This window comes from Salmo trutta, chromosome 26, assembly GCF_901001165.1.
Source record: "Salmo trutta chromosome 26, fSalTru1.1, whole genome shotgun sequence".
Taxonomy (NCBI): Eukaryota; Metazoa; Chordata; class Actinopteri; order Salmoniformes; family Salmonidae; genus Salmo; species Salmo trutta.
The window spans coordinates 1,312,447-1,334,770 of record NC_042982.1 but is presented as its reverse complement, the minus strand read 5'-3'; the positions used below and the strand labels follow the sequence as shown (position 1 = coordinate 1,334,770).

The window sequence follows — 22,324 nt, the reverse complement described above, 5'->3', positions numbered from 1 at the left end:
GAATGGTAAAATAATATTATGTAAGCCAGCACAATATGGTTCTGGTCAGCATGAGGGTCTGAAAAGTGTTTTGGAGTGCTGCTATTTCTTCATGTGTGTTCTGGTGGATGCGTGTGCCTGGTTTACCCCACCAGTCTCGGCGAGGAGGAAAGAGACGAGCTGACGGAGTCTCGTTCTTCCCTTCCTCCGTCACCCTTCTTCTCGGCCATCCTGGCGGCATTCCAGCCGGCGGTGTGCGATGACGCCGACGAGGCGTGGCGGAGGCACATCAACCAGCTGGTGTCCGACTCAGACGGCTCCTGCGCCATCTACACCTTCCAAGTCTTCTCCTCCTTCTTCCAGGTAGATGGTGGATTCACATTGCTCACTACCTGTGCTCTCCCCCTGTGTGTTTCTTTTTTACAGCATGTGAAACAGGCTACCACCAATGATGCTATCGAGCACAGTGTTAAAGCTGGCTAGCGAGAGCTTCCCTTTTCTGATTGGTTATCACAAAGTTGTGTTCCTGAAATTCGCAACTATAGTTGCCAACAGTCAAATCTTAGAATGTTGCTTCGTGTCTCCTTCCATTGAAAATTATATATTTATTATTTTGTTGTTGCTGAAACTAGTAAACCATCTGAATCTATCGTAACAGCCAAAGAGACCTTCTGGTACCACGTCAGGACCTGGTATAACAGATCGCAGTCTGCATCTCAAAAGACACCGGTTGTGTCCCAAATGGCAACCTATTCCCTGTATGGTGCACTACTTTTGACCAGGGCCTATAATCAGCAATTAAGTGTCCTATCTGCCATACTATGTCAGTCAAACCGGACTACAGTGCATTCAGAAAGTATTCAGACACCTTTACTTTTTCCACATTTTGTTACGTTACAGCCTAATTCTAAAATGGATTAAATAAACATGTTTCCTCATCAGTCTACACACAATACCCTATAATGACGTAGTGAAAACTGATTTTTAGACATAAAAATAAAAAACAGATACCTCATTTATTACATAAGACTCGAAATTGAGCTCAGGTCCATCCTGTTCCCATTGATCATCCTTGAGATGTTTCTACAACTTGATTGGAGTCCACCTTTGGAAAATTTTATTGATTGGACATGAGTTGGAAAGACACACACCTGTCTATATAAGGTCCCACAGTTGACAGTGCATGTTAGAGCATAAACCACGCCTTGAGGTCGAAGGAATTGTCCGTAGAGCTCCGAGACAGGATTGTGTCGAGGCACAGATCTGGGGAAGGGTATCAAAAGAATTCTGCAGTATTGAAGGCCCCCAAAAACACTATGGAACCACCAAGACTCTTCCTACAGCTGGCCGCCCAGACATACTGAGTAACCTGGGGAGAAGGGCCTTGGTCAGGGAGGTGACCAAGAACCCGATGGTCAATCTGACAGAGTGACTCCGATGGTCACTCTGACAGTTCCTCTGTGGTGATGGGAGAACCTTCCAGAAGGACAACCATCTCTGCAGCACTCCACCAATCAGGCCTTTACTGTAGGGTGGCCAGACAGAAGCCACTCCTCAGTAAAAAGCACATGACAGCCTGCTTGGAGTTTGCCAAAAGGCACCTAGAGGATTCTCTGGTCTGATGAAACCAAGATTAAACTCTTTGGCCTGAATGCCAAGCGTTTCGTCTGGAGGAAACCTGGCACCATCCCTACGGTGAAGCATGGTGGTGGAAGAATCATGCTGTGGGGAATTTTTTTCAGCAGCAGGGACTGGGAGACTAGTCAGGATTGAGGGAAAGATGGACAGAGCAAAGTACTGAGATCCTTGATGAAAATCTGCTCAGGAAGGTTCACCTTCCAACAGGACAAAGACCCTAAGCACACAGTCAAGACAACGCAGGAGTGGCTTCGGGACAAGTCTCTGAATTTCCTTGAGTGGCCCAGCCAGAGCCTGGACTTGAACTCGATCGTACATCTCTGGAGAGACCTGAAAATAGCTGTGGAGCAACACTCCCCATCCAACCTGACAGAGCTTGAGAGGATCTGCAGAGAAGAACAGGAGAAACTCCCCAAATACAGGTGTGCCAAGCTTGTAGCGTCATACCCAAGAAGACTCGAGGCTGTAATCGCTGCCAAAGGTGCTTCAACAAAGTACTGAGTCAAGGGTCTGAATGCTTATGTAAATGTAATATTTCATATTTATTCATTTAAAAATTATGGGGTAATGTGTGTAGATTGATGAGGTGGGAAAATGATTTAATCCATTTTAGTGTAAGGCTGTAACGTAACAAAATGTGGAAAAAGTCAAGGGGTCTGAATACTTTCCAAATGCACTGTATGTCATTATACTGATGTTTAGTTTTTTAGGATCCCCATTAGCTATTGAACATGCAGCAGCTACTCTTCCTGTGGTCCACATAAAACATACAAATACATAAAGTACAGACAGTAATAGACAAGAACAACATAAGATATTACATTAAATTCAAAATACAAAAATAAGGCTTATACACTGAACAAAAATATAAACACAACATGTCAAATGTTGGTCCCATGTTTCATGAGATGAAATAAAAAATCCCTGAAATTCTCCAGACGCAAAATATCTGTTCTTCCATGGCCTGCATACTCACCCATTGCACGTGTTTGGGATGTGATCGACGTGTACAACAGCATGTTCCCGTTCCCGCCAGCATCCAGCAACTTCTCACAGCCATTGAAGAGGAGTGGGAAAACATTCCGCAGGCCACAATCAACAGCCTTACCAACTCTATTCAAAGGAGATGTGTCGCGCTGCATGAGGCAAATAGTGGTCACACCAGATACTGACTGGTTTTCTGATCCACGCCCCTACCAACAGATGCATATCTGTTTTCCCAGTCATGTGAAATACATAGATTAGGGCCGAATGAATATATTTAAATTGACTGATTTCCTTATATGAACTAACTCAGTAAAGACACAAAGACAACAACTAATCATATGTACATATTCTTATATACAGTACAGTTAAATTAGATCTTTAGAAAGAGGAGAGGCGTGTGATACAAGATGTTTTTTAAAGCTAACCTTGCTTTTTACCTAAGTAACCTCTGGTGGCAGAGCATTGCACGATGGCATGGCTCTATACATAACTGAGCGACGCATTAAATCTTTTTGGGGCTTTGAAGAAACACATTGTGGTGTGTCTGGTCTGTTTGAAGTCTATGCAAATAGATTATAAAGTGGTTAGGCATTTTCAACACACAAATGTTTCTTAAAAAGACTAGAAAAATGGTGCCGAAGAGGATGGCTGACGTTTTACATGCCCGTAATAAATTGTGCTATTTTGTTCATTTTTTTGCGTTCTTTGTAATGTTGCTGCTTTCGTCTCTTATGACCGAAAATAACTTCTGGACATCAAAACTGGGATTACTCACCACGGACTGAAATAAGTTTTTTTCTTTAACGAGTCCCACGAGAAAGATATACTACTCTCCCTGGAACAGGCCCAGATTCACATCATTTGCATGAAGAAAAGACGGAGAAAAAGAAGACGCAGATCAGGCTGCCTTTTGAGAATCCGTAGGCGAGCGAGTAAACTCCCATTGCCATCAATTCTACTTGCTAACATGCAATCATTGGGAAATAAAAATGAATGACCTACGATTATCCTACCAACGGGACATTAAGAACTGTAATATCCAATGTTTCACCGAATAGTGGCTGAACGACTACACGGACAATATAGAGCTGGAGGGATTTTCAATGCAGAACAGAGGAGCTACGTCTGGTAAGACGAGGGGTGGAGGGGTGTCTTTTTGTCAATATCAGCTGGTGCACGATGTCTAATATTAAAGAAGTCTTGAGGTATTGCTCGCCTGAGGTAGAGTACCTTATGATAAGCTGGAAACCACACTATCCACCAAGAGACTATTCATCTAAACTCAGCAAAAAAAGAAACGTCACTTTTTCAGGACCCTGTCTTTCAAAGATAATTCGTAAAAATCCAAATGACTTCACAGATCTTCATTTGTAAAGGGTTTAAACACTGTTTCCCATGCTTGTTCAATGAACCATAAACAATTAATGAACATGCACCTGTGGTACGGTCGTTAAGACACTAACAGCTTACAGACGGTAGGCAATTAAGGTCACAGTTATGGAAACTTAGGACACTAAAGAGGCCTTTCTACTGACTCTGAAAAACACCAAAAGAAAGATGCCTAGGGTCCATGCTCATCTGCGTGAATGTGCCTTAGGCATGCTGCAAGGAGGCATGAGGAATGCAGATGTGGCCAGGGCATTAAATTGCAATGTCCGTACTGTGAGACGCCTAAGACGGAGCTACAGGGAGACAGGACGGACAGCTGATCATCCTCGCAGTGGCAGACCACGTGTAACAACACCTGCACAGGATCGGTACATCTGAACATCACACCTGCGGGACAGGTACAGGATGGCAACAACAACTGCCCGAGTTACTCAAGGAACACACCATCCCTCCATTAGTGCTCAGACTGTCCGCAATAGGCCGAGAGAGGCTGGACTGAGGGCTTGTAGGCCAGTTGTAAGGTAGGTCCTCACCAGACATCACTGGCAACAACGTCGCCGATGGGCACAAACCCACCGTCCCTGGACCAGACAGGACTGGCAAAAAGTGCTCTTCACTGACGAGTCGCGGTTTTGTCTCATCAGGGGTGTTGGTTGGATTCGCATTTATTGTTGAAGGAATGAGCGTTACACCGAGCCCGGATCTCAATCCCATTGAGCACGTCTGGGACCTGTTGGATCGGAGGGTGAGGGCTAGGGCCATTCCCCCCCAGAATTGTCCGGGAACTTGCAGGTGCCTTAGTGGAAGACTGGGTTAACATCTCATAGCAAGAACTGGCAAGTCTGGTGCAGTCCATGAGGATAAGATGCACTGCAGTACTTAATGTAGCTGGTGGCAACAGCCCCCACCCCCTGTTCAGGGACACATTATTCCATTTATGTTAGTCACATGTCTAAGGAACTTGTACAGTTTATGTCTCAGTTGTTGAATCTTGTTATGTTCATACAAATATTTACACATGTTCAGTTTGCTGAAAATAAACGCAGTTGACAGTGAGAGGATGTTTCTTTTTTTGCTGAGTTTATATTATTCATAGCCATCTATTTACCACCACAGACCAATGCTGGCACTAAGAGCGCACTCAACCAACCACCTCTAAGGCCATAAGCAAACAAGAAAATACTCACCCAGAAGCAGCTCTCCTAGTGGCCTAATGCAGGCAAACTTAAATCAGTTTTATCACATTTTTACCAGCATGCCACATGTGCAACCAGAGGGAAAAAAACTCTACACTACCTTTATTCCACACACAGAGATGCATACAAACTCTCCCGTGCCCTCCATTTGGAAAATCCGACCATAATTCTATCCTCCTGATTCCTGCTTACAAGTATAAACTAAAGAATGAGTTATCAGTGACTCGCTTAATACGGATGTGGTCAGATGGTGCGGATGCTACACTACAGGACTGTTTTGCTAGCACAGACTGGAGTATGTTCCGGGATTCATCCAGTGGCATTGAGGAGTATACCACCTCAGTCATCGGCTTCATCAATAAGTGCATTGACGATGTCGTCCCCTCAGTGACCGTACGTATATATCCCAACCAGAAGCCATTGATTAAAGGCAACATCTGCATCGAGCTGAAGGCTAGAGCTTCTGCTTTCAAGGAGCGGGACACTATTCCGGACGCCTATAAGAAATCCCGCTATGCCCTCAGACGAACCATCAAACGAGCAAAGCGTCAATACAGGATTAAGATTGAATCCTACTACACCGGCTCTGACGCTCGTCGGATGTGGCAGGGCTTGAAAACTATTACGGACTACAAAGGGAAACCCAGACGTGAGCTGCACAGTGACGCAAGCCAGATGAGCTAAACTCCTTTTATGCTCGGTTCGAGGCAAGCAACACTGAAGCATGCACGAGAGCACCAGCTGTTCTGGATGACTGTGTGATAACGCTCTCGGTAGCCGATGTGAGCAAGACCTTTAAACAGGTCAACATTCACAAAGCTGCGCGGCCAGATAGATTACCAGGACGTGTACTCAAAGCATGCACAGACCAACTGGCAAGTGTCTTCACTGAGATTTTCAACCTCTCCCTGACTGACTCTGTAATACCTACATGTTTCAAGCAGACCACCATAGTCCCTGTGCCCAAGAACACCAAGGTAACCTGCCTAAATTATTACCACCTCTTAGCACTCACGTCGGTAGCCATGAAGTGCTTTGAAAGGCTGGTTATGGCCCACATCAACAGCATCCTCCCAGATACCCTAGACCCACTGCAATTTGCATACCGCCCCAACAGAACCACAGATGACGCAATCTCAATCGCGCTCCACACTGCCCATTCCCACCTGGACAAAAGGAACACCTATGTGAGAATGCTGTTCATTGACTACAGCTCAGCGTTCAACACCATAGTGCCCACGAAGCTCATCACTAAGCAAATGACCCTGGGACTAAAGCCCTCCCTCTGCAACTGGATCCTGGACTGACTGACGGGCCACACCCCGGGTGTTAAGGGTAATATTAAACACGTCTGCCACGCTGATCCTCAGGAGACCCCTCATGGGTGTGTACATAGTCCCCTCCTGTACTCCCTGTTCACCCACGACTGCATGGCCAAACACGACTCCAACACCATCATTAAGTTTGCTGACGACACCACAGTGGTAGGCCTGATCACCGACAACGATGAGACATCCTATAGGGAGGAGGTCAGAGAACTGGCAGGCAGTGTGGTGCCAGGACAACAATCTTTCCCTCAATGTGAGCAAGACTAAGGAGCTAATCGTGGACTACAGGAAAACGGCAGGCCGAACAGGCCCCCATTAACATCAACGGGGCTGTAGTGGAGCGGGTCGAGAGTTTCAAGTTCCTTGGTGTCTACATCACCAACGATCGATCATGGTCCAAACACACCAAGACAGTCGTGAAGAGGGCACGACAAAACCTTTAACCCCCTCAGGAGACTGAACAGCAAAGGACCTTGTGAAGATGCTGGAGGAAACAGGTACAAAAGTATCTATATCTACAGTTAAATGAGTCCTATATCAACAAAACCTGAAAGGCCGCTCAGCAAGGAAGAAGCCACTGCTCCAAAACCGCCATAAAAAAGCCAGACTATGGTTTGCAACTGCACATGGGGACAAAGATTGTACTTTTTAGAGAAATGTGGTCCGATGAAACAAAAATAGAACTGTTTGGCCATAATGGCCATCGTTATGTTTGGAGGAAAAAGGGGGAGGCTTGCAAGCCAAAGAATACCATCCCAACCGTGAAGCACGGGGGTGGCAGCATTATGCTGTGGGGGTGCTTTGCTGTCGGAGGGACTGGATGCACATGAGGAAGGAAAAAGGTATGTGGATATATTGAAGCAACATCTCAAGACATCAGTCAGGAAGTTAAAGCTTGTTGCAAATGGGTTTTCCAAATGGACAATGACCCCAAGCATACTTCCAAAGTTGTGGCAAAATGGCTTAAGGACAACAAAGTCAAGGTATTGGAGTGGCCATCACAAAGCCCTGACCTCAATCCTATAGAAAATTTGTGGGCAGAACTGAAAAAGTGTGTGCGAGCAAGGAGGCCTACAAACCTGAGTTACACCAGCTCTGTCAGTAGGAATGAGCCAAAATTCACCCAACTTATTGTGGGAAGCTTGTGGAAGGCTACCCGTAATGTTTGACCCAAGTGAAATAATTTAAATGCAATGCTACCAAATACTAATTGAGTGTATGTAAACTTCTGACCCACTGGGAATGTGATGAAAGAAATAAAAGCTGAAATAAATCATTCTCTCTACTATCATTCTGACATTTCACATTCTTCAAATAAAGTGGTGATCCTAACTGATCTAAGACGACATTTTTACTTGGATTAAATGTCAGGAATTGTGAAAAACTGAGTTAAAATGTATTTGGCTAAGTGAATGTAAACTTCCGACTTCAACTGTATATAATAGGCGGTGTCAGAGGAAAGCCCCTAAAATTGTCAGACTCCACCCACCCAAGTCAGACTGTTTTTTTTCTCTGCTACCTCACGGCAAGCGGTACCACAGCGCCAAGTCTAGGACCAAAAGGCTCCTTAAAAGCTTCTACCCCCCAAGCCATAAGACTGCTGAACAATTAATCAAATGGACACCGGACTATTACGTTTTTTTTTGTACACCGCTGCTACTCGCTGTTTGTTATCTATGCGTAGTCACTTCACCCCTACCTACATGTACAAATGACCTCTAACCTGTACCCTCGTACACTGACCCTGTGTATAGCCTCGTTATTGTTATGTTGTGTTTATATATTTATTTATATTTATTTATTTATATATATTTGTTATTTTATTTGATAAATATTTTCTTAACTCTTCTTGATCTGCACTGTTGGTTAAGGGCTTGAATTAAGGGCTTGAAAGTAAGCATTTCATGGTAAGGTCTACACTTGTTGTATTCGGTGCATGTGACAAATAAAGGTCGATTTGAAGAGAACCCTCATCCATGAAAGACTATCATGCATGTTGTTGATATTAGTTCTGTGTATGCCGTTAAGGGCAAGGCGTGCTGCTTTGTTTACAGCCAGCTTCATCTTTGCTAGGTCTTTCTTTGCTGCCCCTGACCATTACCGGACAATAATCAAGATGGGTAAAGATCAAAGCCTCAACAACTACTACAGTTGATCTTTGTCAAAAATGCATTACATATTTTTATATAGGACATACCTCTCCCCATCTTCAACATCTTTGTCAATATGATTTGACCATGATAACTGACCATTCAATGTTACTCCTTCTTCAACTTCTTTAATGGTAACACCCTTTATGCACAACTCCAGTTGAGGTTAAGATCTAAGAGAATGCTTTGAACCAAATACAATGCTTTTGGTTTTAGATGTATTGAAGACCAGTTTATTGTTAAACTGACTCTGACTGTAACTCAGAGGTGCGGAGGTGTAGAATGTGCAATCAACATACATAGTCATTTTACAGGCCAAGGCAACTAACCTGAGGGATACCGCACTGTCCATATGGGTCTTTCTATAAGATAGGGTATCAGTGAGCATTTCTTGTTGTGGACAAAATTCCACCAAGCCTATTAAAGGGTAAGGTGGAGCTCTCACCATGTCACCACCCATCAATCCCTATCAGATTTCCACAAGTGTCAAGACTTTGAGCAGTAGTGGCTAGGGGGTTGTTTCTGGACAGGCCATGGGTATTATGGTAGTTCAGTCAGTCACTCAATATTTTTTATATCAAATCAAAATCAAATTTACATTTACATTTTAGCAGACGCTCTTATCCAGAGCGACTTACAGTAGTGAATGCATACATTTCATACATTTTTTTCTCCGTACTGGTCCCCCGTGGGAATCGAACCCACAACCCTGGCGTTGCAAACACCATGCTCTACCAACTGAGCCACACGGGACTACCTAGGTATTTGTAGTTGTCCACATATTCTAAGTCAGAACCGTCCAGAGTAGTGATGCTGGGGGGGGGGGGTTGAAGAGCATGCATTTAGTTTTACTAGCATTTAAGAGCAGTTGGAGGCCACGGAAGGAGTGTTGTATGGCATTGAAGCTCGTTTGGAGGTTTGTTAACACAGTGTCCAAAGCAGGGCCAGAAGTATACAGAATGGTGTCGTCTGCGTAGAGGTGGATCAAAGAATCACCAGCAGCAAGAACGACATCATTGGTATATATACAGAGAAAAGAGTCAATGTATGTATAAAGCCCTTTTTATATCAGCAGATGTCACGAAGTGCTTATACAGAAACCCAGCCTAAAACCCCAAACAGCAAGCAGATGTAGAAGTGTGGTGTCTAGGAAAAACTCCCTAGAAAGGCAGGAATCTACGAAGAAACCTACAGACCCTGGTTCGATTCCGGGCTGTATCACAACCGGCCGTAATCGGGAGTCCCATAGGGCGGCGCACAATTTGCCCAGCGTCGTCCGGGTTAAGGGAGGGTTTGGCCGAGGTAGACCGTCATTGTAAATAAGAATTTGTTCTTAACTGACTTGCCTAGTTAAAAATAAAGGTTAAAAATAAAGGTTTAAAAAAAGAAGAAGAACCAGGCTCTGTGGGCTGGCCAGTCCTCTTCTGAGTGTGCCGGGTGGAGTACATGGCCATTAAGGCCAGATAGTTCTTCAAGATGTTCAAACGTTCATAGATGACCAGAAGGGTCAAATAAGAAATCTGTGTTTGTAGCGCGTGCAACAGATCAGCACCTCAGGAGTAAATGTCAGTTGGCTTTTTAGAGAGGGAATGAGATATAGCTGTCAAATAGGGAGAGGGAGCTAATACCTGTAAAATACTTGCTTCCTCTGTTCTTGGAGAATCTCAATTGTATTTCCTTGATTTGTTGCATCCTCTCTCCTCGTCTCCTTCTCAAAACCCAATGGATGAGAGGTTCAGAGGTCCCTCCCCTCTCACCTTCTTATCCAATGGGTTTTAAGAAGGTGAGGAATGAAGGAAATGCAATTGAGATTCTCTCCTTTTTTCCTCCATTTCTCACCTCCCTCTTAAAGCACATTAGGGGAGAGGAGGGAACGTTCCTCCCCTCGGGCTCCAATGCACTTTCGAGGAGAGGCATGGAGTGGCGGAAACAAGGACAGAGGAGACAAGAATGTGAAGTCTAGTTTTCAGAGTTTACTGATTATAATTATTTCATGTTCGGTTATTATTGTCAATGATTTTGTTGACAGAACCTATTATTATTATTATTGTATTAAATTGTTATATAAACTATAAAACAAATATAGAAATGCTGTTCATGTTTTCCATTCTTCTGGAATGTTTAGCATGGCTATAAATGATAGAGAAGTTGACCAAAGCACAAACAGACCTGGGTACTAGGCATGACAAAGAAACATGCAGTGTCATGCCTAGTAGCCAGGTGACATTTTGAATGACATGTAGATGTTTTGTTGCTAGGAGTTATGGTCTCATTGTGCCTATCTAGATTTTTATTCCTGTAACTACACATGTGAAGCTACAAGAAAATAATATTTAAATGTATATCAAACCATTATGACATGTTGACCCTGATGTTACAAATTGGCCCCTTTTATTTATAGAAAGACCTATATCTGATGTTAGTGTAGCTTCCATTGAAGAATACTCTGAGTTCTATTAGTTAACTAACTCTCCAACCATGTGATGTAAAATCATAACAAGTGAGTTTTTTTCAATAACAAATGATGATCAATAATGTAAAAGGCTTCACTGAAATCTAACAATACAGCTCCAACTATCATCTTATTATCCATTTATTTTAGCCAATCATCAGTGATATGAGTCAGTGCAGTGCAAGTTGAGTGCCCTTCTCTATATGCATGCTGTTTATAAAGTTCTTCGTTTTTTCTGCTGGTAGATCAAATGAAACGGGCCAACCTCCTGCTACTGTTGCCATTGTTCTTTTTTGAATTTGATCATTGAAATTATGATGATGATGTGGCCTATTATTCCCTGTAGAATGCATAGGAATTAGGGAACACGGTGTCATTTTAGATTTACCCATGTCTTACTGCAGGGACAGTGGGATTAACATGACTGGACCATCATAGTCTACGTCCCAAATTGAACCTCATTCCCTATATAGAGGGTCCTGGTCAAAAGTAGTGCACTATGTAGGAAATAACATTTGGGATGCAGCCCCACAGTCCCTAACAAGATTACTCTGTTCGAACTGTTAAGCTTAGAAAAGCTGCGGTGGTTATGGCTCCAGTTCTGAACAAAAGACCAGTGTCGCGTAGAGGGGACAATGTAGCACTTGTATATTACTTGAGAAAGGAGAGAAGGGAAACAGAGGAGGTAAAAATGGGAGGGATGAAAAGAGAATGAGGAGCAGGGTCGAGCGTGAATAAATATAAGAGTAGAGAAAGGATTAAGTGTAAGTGCGAGCTATCATGATAGTACCCCAGGAACCCGATTTAGAATGCTTAAGAGTGAGGCTAGTGATTAAGTTTAGGCCCACTAAAGAGTAAATAATTATCCGTATTGTAGGCTGTCTTACATAAGGATGCATGGAATGATTCATCATAAATGCGCATTTTTTTATAGTGAAAATGTGCTTCTCCAAACGTGAAACCCACGTCACGCCGCCTATGTTAAAAGGTATTGCGTGTTAAAAGTCATATGACAAATCTTTAGGTCTAGGCTACTAGGCCCACAGAGATCATATATGAAATTAATAGGGATTATATAGGCCTATGTAATTCTATAATTTAACCTAGGCTATAAAAAAAATTGTGTGCGTTCTTGGATGTCCCGTACCGGTAAGAAATTAAATCTACTTTCACCCGTATTTTTCAGTGGAAATTGCTATAAGTACTCCTTGTGCAATCAATGTTTTTTGTTTGCCATACATTTTTAAGTAAGAAATCTGAGTCTCAGCGTCACTCTGTTACTCTGGAATTAGCCACCACCAACCCCCGAAAATCTTAGAATGGAGTTGATCGTGACAACCAACCCCACATTCCATGTGACAACCATCCCCCCGAATGCTAATTAAGATGTTAGTTATCACATGGCTTGACCTAGGAACTCAGAAATAGGTTTGAAATGTAGCTCTCCCTTTCCTATTTTCAACAAATATAAATGTTCATGCTCCCAAAATTCAAACAATTACAAAGAAAATACTTAATTTTTTTACTTTCACATATGGAAATGCATAAATTCCCCGCACCTATATTTTTTTGTCATGCTGACATGAATTGACCAGGTGGATGATTCACACATTTTGACCTTAAAATTACTACACAGCACCATTTAGATTGGAACTAATTAACACTGTGACAACCAACCTCGGTCTCCCCTACATTTTGTTGTATGGATGGCCCCAGCAGCAATCAAACCCACAATTCTATCACAGATAGAACAATGAGCCAGATATTTCACCAGATATGTAAATGTGAAGCATCTGGTTGGCGTTTCCACTCACTACCAAATATGGTGATGAGAGCAAACCCAGTGGCCGGCAGTGGGAGAAGATGGAGCGAGATCGATTTTGGCCGATATTCTGCAAATGTTCTCATCGATGAAACATTTGATCTCCCTTTCTGTTTCCAAAATGAAAATCTGTAACAAACAGTGGACTGCATTTTGTAGACTTTACCCTTTGCCAAGTTTCTAAATAATTGTGTTCTTTAGGAGTGCAAGGGCGAATTGGGTTGTTGCACACGTGCACTTCAGAGTAGGCGTTCCCTAACAGAAATATGCAAACAAATGGTAGAACATGCTAAAGGGATCTCACTAGCTCGTGCTTGGCTCTTCCCACCTTGCTTGTTCTACCCACTATTATTAATTTGCGCCCACTGGAAATGGTTGGCCTGTCTTGGGTTGGTTATAAAAATCTTTGATTTTGGCGTTGCAAGCGCCGTGCTCTACCAACTGATCCACATATGTTTGTTTTTTTGCTTTTCAGAGTATTCAGAGCAAGTTCTGCTCCCTAACCTGCGATGCTGCGGGTTACCTAGGAGATGGCCTGCGAGGGATAGGTTCCAAGTTCCTCAGGTCGTCCCAGATGCTGATATCATGCTCCGAGTGTCCTACGCTGTTCATAGACGCTGACACCGTGAGTAATACATCAGCATTTACTAATTATATTATATTCTATTCATATGTAATGGGTGTAACTTATGGTATTTTGGTAGATCAGCAATGAATTCACTTCTATACTTCAGTTTTATAATTAGTAGTGTAATGCAATGCCAACATGTTTTATATTATGTATGTACTGTATGTATTGTGTATATTTTTTGCTGATGTATGATTTTCTCATGTACAATCTTATCAAACAATAACAATGTGTCATTAGACCACTCTTTTGGTCTACCCCAAGTATAAAATGAAATGGTTTCCATTCCCCAGATCATCTCCTATGGGCTCCTGGAGAAGATAAAATTTAGTGTACTGGAACTCCAAGAATATCTGGACACTTACAACAACAGGAAAGAAGCAGCCATAGCTGTAAGCCCTGATACATGAGTTGCTGTTACTACATGTTTTAAATACACCCGGTTACCAAAGTCACCTTGGTACAGCCCGAAGAGAATGGACTCTGTGTCTGGTTACTCTCGAGGTTTCTTCCTGCTAACAAGTTTTTACTTACCGCTTTCTCTTAGTCTCGGCTGAATTACCGCATTCCTGAGTTACTTTTGTGACAACTGTTGGTGTTGAGGGCTTTATACCTTTGATTGATTGAAGTACCAATGCAATTCATGCAATTCAGAATATGATGTTACGATAACTCCCTTTTCCTGTCCCACAGTGGTTAATCAACTGCAAGGCCACCTTCCCCAGAGGCAGTGGGGGTGTCATGATTACCAACCAGCCGGGGGAATATGAGGAAAAGGTAGGACCTCTGTCCACGGGTGTGCTCGCATACTCCCTTAAAATAACTAAGCTTGAAAAAAGCGGCAATAGTACTATTTGTCCATCTTGAGACACTGTAGCCACTTCTCAAAATAGTCTAGAGTTTTGTCGTTTTTGCAAAGGAGATCTTAAGATGTTTGGTGCAATATTTCTCAAGTTATATAATTTGCATGAAAACGAGTCTTCTGTTGTTGAATGACAACAAATACTTAATTTAATAATCCTTACTGTTGACCAATTACCAATGAAGGGGCATAGACTTCGGCTACCAACTTCGGCTTGCCTCGAAAACATCCAAAGACCAAAACGAACAAAAACGTCACAAAATGTTGTCATAATACACTGAACAAAAATATAAATGCCACAATTTGGATGCACTGAGATACCGTGACGAGATCCTGAGGCCAACTGCCGTGCCATTCATCCGCCGCCATCACCTCATGTTTCAGTATGATAATGCATGACCCATGTCGCAAGAATCTGTACACAATTCCTGGAAGCTGAAAATGTCCCAGTTCTTCCATTGCCTGCATACCCGCAAGACATGTCACCCATTGAGCCTGTTTGGGATGCTCTAGATCGACATGTACGACAGCGTGTTCCTGCCAATATCCAGCAACTTCGCACAGCCATTGAAGAGGAGTGGGACAACATTCCACAGGCCACAATCAACAGTCTGATCAACAATATGCAAAGGATATGTCGCGCTGCATGAGGCAAATAGTGATCACACCAGATACTGACTAGTTTTCTGATCCACGTCCCTACCTTTTTTTAAAAAAGATATCTGTGACCAACAGATGCATATCTGTATTCCCAGTCATGTGAAATCCATAGATTAGGGTCCAATGAATTTATCTCAATTGACTGATTTCCTTATACTGTATACTTGATAAAATATACTTGATAAAATATTTGAAATTGTTGCATGTTGCTTTTATGTTTTGTTACTGGTTAATTGGTTAATGAGGCCTCTTGTTATTGGTTAATCAGATACTAAACATTTTGTAGACAATGGTAAAGATGAGTGACATGAATAATGCTTACTTATTGAGACTTTGTGGCTAAACTAACCAATTTGTTCTCAGTAGTATTGCCTATTATGTATGCTAAACTGACAGTATAACCCAACATAAAAAGCTGTATCATTTTGATATTTCTGGAAATTGTCATGTTGGAGAATGATAGATACTAGAAGAATTATGTTCTGTTGTGTAGATTTCAGATTCAGTATGTTCTATTTCTCTGTATACTGTTCTCACACATTACTGACATGAGAGGGTACTTCAGATTAAATCTCAACTGATCCTTTCACATTTCCTGCCTCTCGGTTACTCTGTGGTAACTCTGTGAGTGAAATACTTACATTTTCTCCTTGAATATCATCAGAACCTCCAGATTTGAGCTTGTTTCTGGGCAACCCCTGAGTTGCAGCACATCACATTGACTCCCTCATCCCAATGTGTAATGTGGCCATTTTGACTCTGCTGGGCAGGGAGCAGTAGGCTATGTGCTAGTCTGTTAGTGCTATCATGCCAACTCTTGTCACTCATTGTCATGTTTGGCTTGACAATGAGCAATGGCAAGAGTATACACAGTTCTGGGACCAGGCTAATACACGGATATATCAGTAGCCTCGTCCCAGATCTGTTTGTGCTGTATTGGACATGGCAATGACTATAGGAGTTGGCTAGCACAAACAGATCTGGAACTTGGCTAATAAATTTGCAGAAAACATTAAGAATGTTATTATAATCCCAAAACATCCAAATTAAAAATATATAAATGTCAGCCTTATAAATATTGAGTGAAATATTAAGTCAAGTTTAAAACGGCTTTGAGACTCCCAGCAGAGTCCTAGTGCATTGAAGAAAGTGACAAGGCAAAACAGCTTGCTTGTTTGGCTTTTTAAAAAATCACGGGACCACCCGGCTTTCAGTCCCTAGACTGCAGCTGGTCCTTTCTCCTCACTCGCACTCGCATTCTCTCCCTCTCTGATTCTCCATCTCTCCATCTCTCTGTTCATGTATCAATAAAATGAAAGCATTTTATGACTTAGGCTTATACTGTTCACCTAACCCGGACTGCCGATGGTTGCATGCCTGCTATTGATTTTCGATGTCTTCCTTTCACCTCTCTCTTGTCTTGTAACACGCTTGCTTTGTAGCAAATGGAATTTCTGGCAGTAAGTTCAAAATGACCTTATTCCTATTTTCTGATAGTGCCCTGTCTAAATTAAGCTGGGCAGTGTCTCTTGCTCACTGTTAATATTCTGAAGTAGTTTAAAAAGAAAACATGTAATGTTCTCCTTTATATATTCATACTACTTATTCATGTTGACCCATTGTGATTTTTGTATTAACTTTTATTTATTCAGGGTGGCCCACAAAAATGTTCTCACAACGTGAATAACAATTTAGATTACAATTAAAACAAGAAGAATAAAGTGAGCTGCATTCCAATATTTTACCTTTATTTGACAAGTCAGTTAAGAACAAATTATTATTTACAATGACGGCCTAGGAACAGTGAGTTAACTGCCTTGTTCAGGGGCAGAACAACATATTTTTACCTTGTCAGCTCGGGGATTCGATCTAACCTTTCGGTTACTGGCCCAACGCTCTAACCACTAGGCTACCTGCCGCCCCATATGACACATTGGCGGTGTACCAAAGGATATTGCCTGGCATCCAAGATGCTGAGTTGATGATAACAGGTCTTTGCAAAATAAATAGGCCTACAATATTGTACCATGGCCAAACCTAATGCTTCTTGGTGATGTCAATAACACTAATAAAGCCACCATTACTAAAGTAACAATAGCTGTACCTTCTTTTCTTTCAATTGAGAAACCAATAGGCTATGTCAAAGTGTAAAATAAATTGGAATGAAATGAGCATAGAGTATTTAAACACAACAAAGTAATACAACTTGAACAGAGTTTCAACGAGTTGTTGTTGACCGCCATTTTGTTTGTGTTTGTGCAGCAACTGGAGCTGTGTCAACGACTCTACAAGCTCCACTTTCAGCTGCTGCTGCTCTTTCAGTCCTACTGTAAGCTGATTGGGCAGGTCCATGCTATCAGCTCTGTCCCAGAGGTAAGGCTGTTGGAAGTGCCCAAAATGGCAACCTATTCCCTATATAGTGCACTACTTTTTTGACCAGAGTGCCATGGGCCCTGGTCAAAAGTAGTGAACTACATAGAGAATAGGGTGCCATATGGGATGCATTCGTTGTCTATGGTGATATAGACAGTAATCTGCTTTATTAACCAAATACTTTGAGACATTTACATTGTGTTAAGCCCTTAAAGGAAAGGTTCACCCATTTTTTTTTTAATGTTATATATTGGTTTTGTGTTCTATCGATTCCCTGGGCCATTTAATATTTTCACGTGTATCAGAGTTATTGCCGTTAAAGCAGGCAGAGATCCGGTCGATATGATGTAGCACTTTGATAAAGTCGCTCTCACTTCACTGGAAGTTAATAGGAATATGACTTTTAGATAGCGAAAATGTCTATCATACATGTCCGATTTCACTACTGGCCAATGTCATAACTCGGGAGGATGTCTTCTTTCAAATGAGCCATTGATAAGGAGGATGGGATCCATCCGAATAATTTCGGTTCCTGGATCCTTTCACAGCATTATAAGGCTGCGCTGAGACAATGACTTATCAATGACCCAAGCCCAGTTCAGTTAATCCCTACCATTGTGTCGCTGAGTTGTCATAATGCTTCAGCACATGTACATTATACCAGGGAAGTTGGCAGACACAATGTAAGTAACCTAATTGTACTTACCTATTGTTCACCTAATACCTTTTTTGCACTATTGGTTAGAGCCTGTAAGTAAGCATTTCACTGTAAGGTCTACATCTGTTGTATTCTGTGCACGTGACAAATAAAATTTGATATAATTTGGAATTTATGTCCCTCTAACTGACCTGAATGCCTCTGCTGATCCTACAGCTATTGTATGCAGTAATCATGTGCCTATGAACCAGAGTTATACTGTTAGCACTGAGGCGGTGTGCACTAGTAAGAAGTCCACTGTGGACATAAATCACATGAGCATGTCTACTTCTGCTAAGCTTCCCAGTAAAGGAATGAAAACAATCAAGCATCCCAGAAAAGTGCTAAAAAATTGCCAGCAGGGGCTCTTCAATTCAAAGTTCAGAGCTTATGTCGCGATTTGTGGCAAATTGCATCAATCTGTTGGCAGATTGTGGCAAATTGCATCATTCTGTCATTGCACCACACTATCACAAATAAATGTTTATTTGTCACATACATGTGTTTATTTTTTATTTTACCTTTATTTAACTAGACAAGTCAGTTAAGAACAGATTCTTATTTTCAATGACGGCCTAGGAACAGTGGGTTAACTGCCTTGTTCAGGGGCAGAACGACAGATTTGTACCTTGTCAGCTCGGGTAAACTTTCGGTTACTAGCCCAACGCTCTAACCACAAGGCTACCCTGCCGTATAGCGAAATGCTTATGTTTCTAGCTCCAACAGTGCAGTAATATCTAACAATACACACAATGTAAAGGAATAGAATTAAGAATATATAAATATTTGGACGAGCAATGTCAGAGCAGCTAGACTAAGAAATAGTAGAATAGGGTAGAATACAGTATATACATATGAGATGAGTAATGCAAAATATGTAAACAGTATTAAAGTGGCCAGTGATTTCAAGTCTATGCATATAGGGCGGCTGCCTCTAGTGGGCTAGTGATGGCTATTTAACAGTCTGATGGCCTTGACATAGAAGCTGTTTTTCAGTCTCTCAGTCCCAGCTTTGATGCACCTGTACTGACCTCGCCTTCTGGATGGTAGCAGTGTGAACAGGCCGTGGCTCGGGTGGTTGTTGTCCTTGATGATCTTTTTGGCCTTCCTGTGACATCGGGTGCTGTAGGTGTCCTGGAGGGAAGGCAGTGTGCCCCGGGTGATGCGTTGGGCAGACCGCACCACCCTCTGGAGAGCCCTGCAGTTGCAGGCAATGCAGTTGCAATATCAGGTGGTGATACAGCCTGACAGGATGCTCTCAATTGTGCATCTGTAAAAGTTTGGGGGTTTTAGGTGCCAAGCCAAATTTCTTCAGCCTCCTAAGGTTGAAGAGGCGCTGTTGCGCCTTCTTCACCAGACTGTCTGTGTAGGTGGACCATTTCAGATTGTCAGTAATGTGTACGCCGAGGAACTTGAAGCTTTCCACCTTCTCCACTGCAGTCCCGCCGATGTGGATAAGGGGGTGCTCCTTCTGCTGTTTCCTGAAGTCCACGATCAGCTCCTTTGTTTTGTTGACGTTGGGTCAGCGGTTATTTTCCTGGCAGCACACTCCCAGGGCCCACACCTCCTTGTTGGCTGTCTCATCATTGTTGGTAATCAGGCCTACTGTTGTGTCATCTGCAAACTTGATGATTGAGTTGGAGACGTGCGTGGCCACGCAGTCATTGGTGAACAGGAAGTACGGGGGGGGGGGGGGGGGGGGGGCTGAGCGCGCTTCCTTGTGGGGCCCAAGTGTTGAGAATCAGCAAAGTGGAGGTGTTTCCTACCTTCACCACCTGGGGGTGGCCATCAGGAAGTCCAGGACCCAGTTGCACAAGGCGGGGTTCAAACCCAGGGCCTCAAGCTTAATGATGAGCTTGGAGGGTACTATGGTGTTGAATGCTGAGCTATAGTCAATGAACAGCATTCTTACATAGATATTCCTCTTGTCCAGATGGATAGGGCAGTGTGCAGTGTGATGGCAATTACATCGTCTGTGGATCTATTGGGGCAGTAAGCAAATTGAAGTTGGTTTAGGGTGTCAGGTAAGGTAGAGGTGATATGATCCTTGACTAGTCTCTCAAAGCACTTGATGACAGAAGTGAGTGCTATAGGGCGATAGTCATTTAGTTCAGTTACCTTTGCTTTCTTGGGTACAGGAACAATGGTGGACATCTTGAAGCATGTGGGGACAGCAGACTGGGATAGGGAGAGATTGAATATATCCATAAACACTCCAGCCAGCTGGTCTGCGCATGTTCTGAGGACGTGGCTAGGTATACCATCTGGGCCGGCAACCTTGCGAGGGTTAACATGTTTGAATGTCTTACTTATGTTGGCCACAGAGAAAGTGAGCCCACAGTCCTTGGGCCGCGTCGGTGGCACGTCGGACACCCTCAAAGCGGGCAAAGGTGTTTAGCTTGTCCGGGAGCAAGACGTCAGTGTCCGCAATGTGGCTGGTTTTCTCTTTGTATTCCATGATTGTCTGTAGACCCTACCCTCCCACATACGTCTCGTGTCTGAGCCGTTGAATTACGCCTCTAATTTGTCTCTGTACTGACTTTTTGCCTGTTTGATTGCCTTACGGAGGGAAAAACTATACCGTTTGCATTCAACCATATTCCCAGTCACCTTGCCATGGTTGAATGCGGTGGTTCGCGCTCTCAATTTTGCATGAATGCTGCCATCTATCCATGGTTCCTGATTTGGGTAGGTTTTAATAGTCACAGTGGGAACAACATCCCCTAAACACTTCCTGATGAACTCAGTCACCGTGTTAGTGTATAAATCGATGTTATTCTCAGAGGCTATACGGAACATATTCCAGTCCGCTTGATCAAAGCAATCTTGAAGCATGGATTCCAATTGGTCAGACCAGCGTTGAATAGACCTTAGCACGGGTGCTTCCTGTTTGAGTTTCTGCCTATAGGAAGGGATGAGCAAAATTAAGTCATGATCTGATTTGCCGAAGGGAGGGCGGGGGAGGGCTCTGTAGGCATCCAAGAAGTTGGAGTAACAGTGATCGAGTGTTTTTAGCAGCAAGAGTACTACAGTTATGGCCAAAAGTTTTGAGTGACACAAATATTAATTTTCACAAAGTCTGCTGCCTCAGTTTGTATGATGGCAATTTTCATATACTCCAGAATGTTATGAAGAGTGATCAGATGAATTGCAATGAATTGCAAAGTCCCTCTTTGCCATGCAAATGAACTGAATCCCCCAAAAACATTTTCACTGCATTTCAGCCCTGCCACAAAAGGACCAGCTGACATCATGTCAGTGATTCTCTCGTTAACACAAATCAAATCAAAATCAAATGTATTTATATAGCCCTTCTTACATCAGCTGGAGATTATAACAGAACATGGCCAAGATGTTCAAATGTTTATAAATGACCAGCATGGTCAAATAATAATAATAATAATCACAGTAGTTGTCAAGGGTGCAACAAGTCAGCACCTCAAGAGTAAATGTCAGTTGGCTTTTCATAGCCGATCATTGAGAGTATCTCTACCGCTCCTGCTGTCTCTAGAGAGTTGAAAACAGCAGGTCTGGGACAGGTAGCACATCCGGTGAACAGGTCAGGGTTCCATAGCCGCAGGCAGAACTGTTGAAACTGGAGCAGCAGCACGGCCAGGTGGACTGGGGACAGCAAGGAGTCATCATGCCAGGTAGTCCTGAGGCATGGTCCTAGGGCTTAGGTCCTCTGAGAGAGAGAAATAAAGAAAGAGAGAATTAGAGAGAGCATACTTAAATTCACACAGGACACCGGATAAGACAGGAGAAATACTCCAGATATAACAGACTGACCCTAGCCCCCCGACACATAAACTACTGCAGCATAAATACTGGAGGCTGAGACAGGAGGGGTCAGGAGACACTGTGGCCCCATCCGATGATACCCCCAGACAGGGCCAAACAGGCAGGATATAACCCCACCCACTTTGCCAGAGCACAGCCCCCACACCACTAGAGGGATATCTTCAACCACCAAATTACCATCCTGAGACAAGGCCGAGTATAGCCCACAAAGATCTCCGCCACGGCACAACCCAAGGGGGGGGCGCCAACCCAGACAGGAAGACCACGTCAGTGACTCAACCCACTCAGGTGACGCACCCCTCTTAGGGGCAGCATGGAAGAGCACCAGTAAGCCAGTGACTCAGCCCCTGTAATAGGGTTAG

At 43.0% G+C, this 22,324-nt stretch overlaps 1 protein-coding gene across 8 annotated transcripts in view; it reads left to right on the top strand.

Annotated features, from left to right (window-relative positions):
- The window catches only part of LOC115162863 (protein furry homolog), a 273,622-nt gene that overhangs the window by 233,598 nt on the left and 17,700 nt on the right, over positions 1 to 22,324 (top strand). For all 8 annotated transcript variants that reach the window (XM_029714316.1, XM_029714315.1, XM_029714320.1 and 5 more), the window contains 5 exons: positions 135 to 342; positions 13,417 to 13,566; positions 13,863 to 13,961; positions 14,263 to 14,346; positions 17,354 to 17,464. In XM_029714316.1, the coding sequence (XP_029570176.1) occupies positions 135 to 342; positions 13,417 to 13,566; positions 13,863 to 13,961; positions 14,263 to 14,346; positions 17,354 to 17,464 (652 nt within the window). The remainder of the gene's footprint in view (positions 1 to 134; positions 343 to 13,416; positions 13,567 to 13,862; positions 13,962 to 14,262; positions 14,347 to 17,353; positions 17,465 to 22,324) is intronic.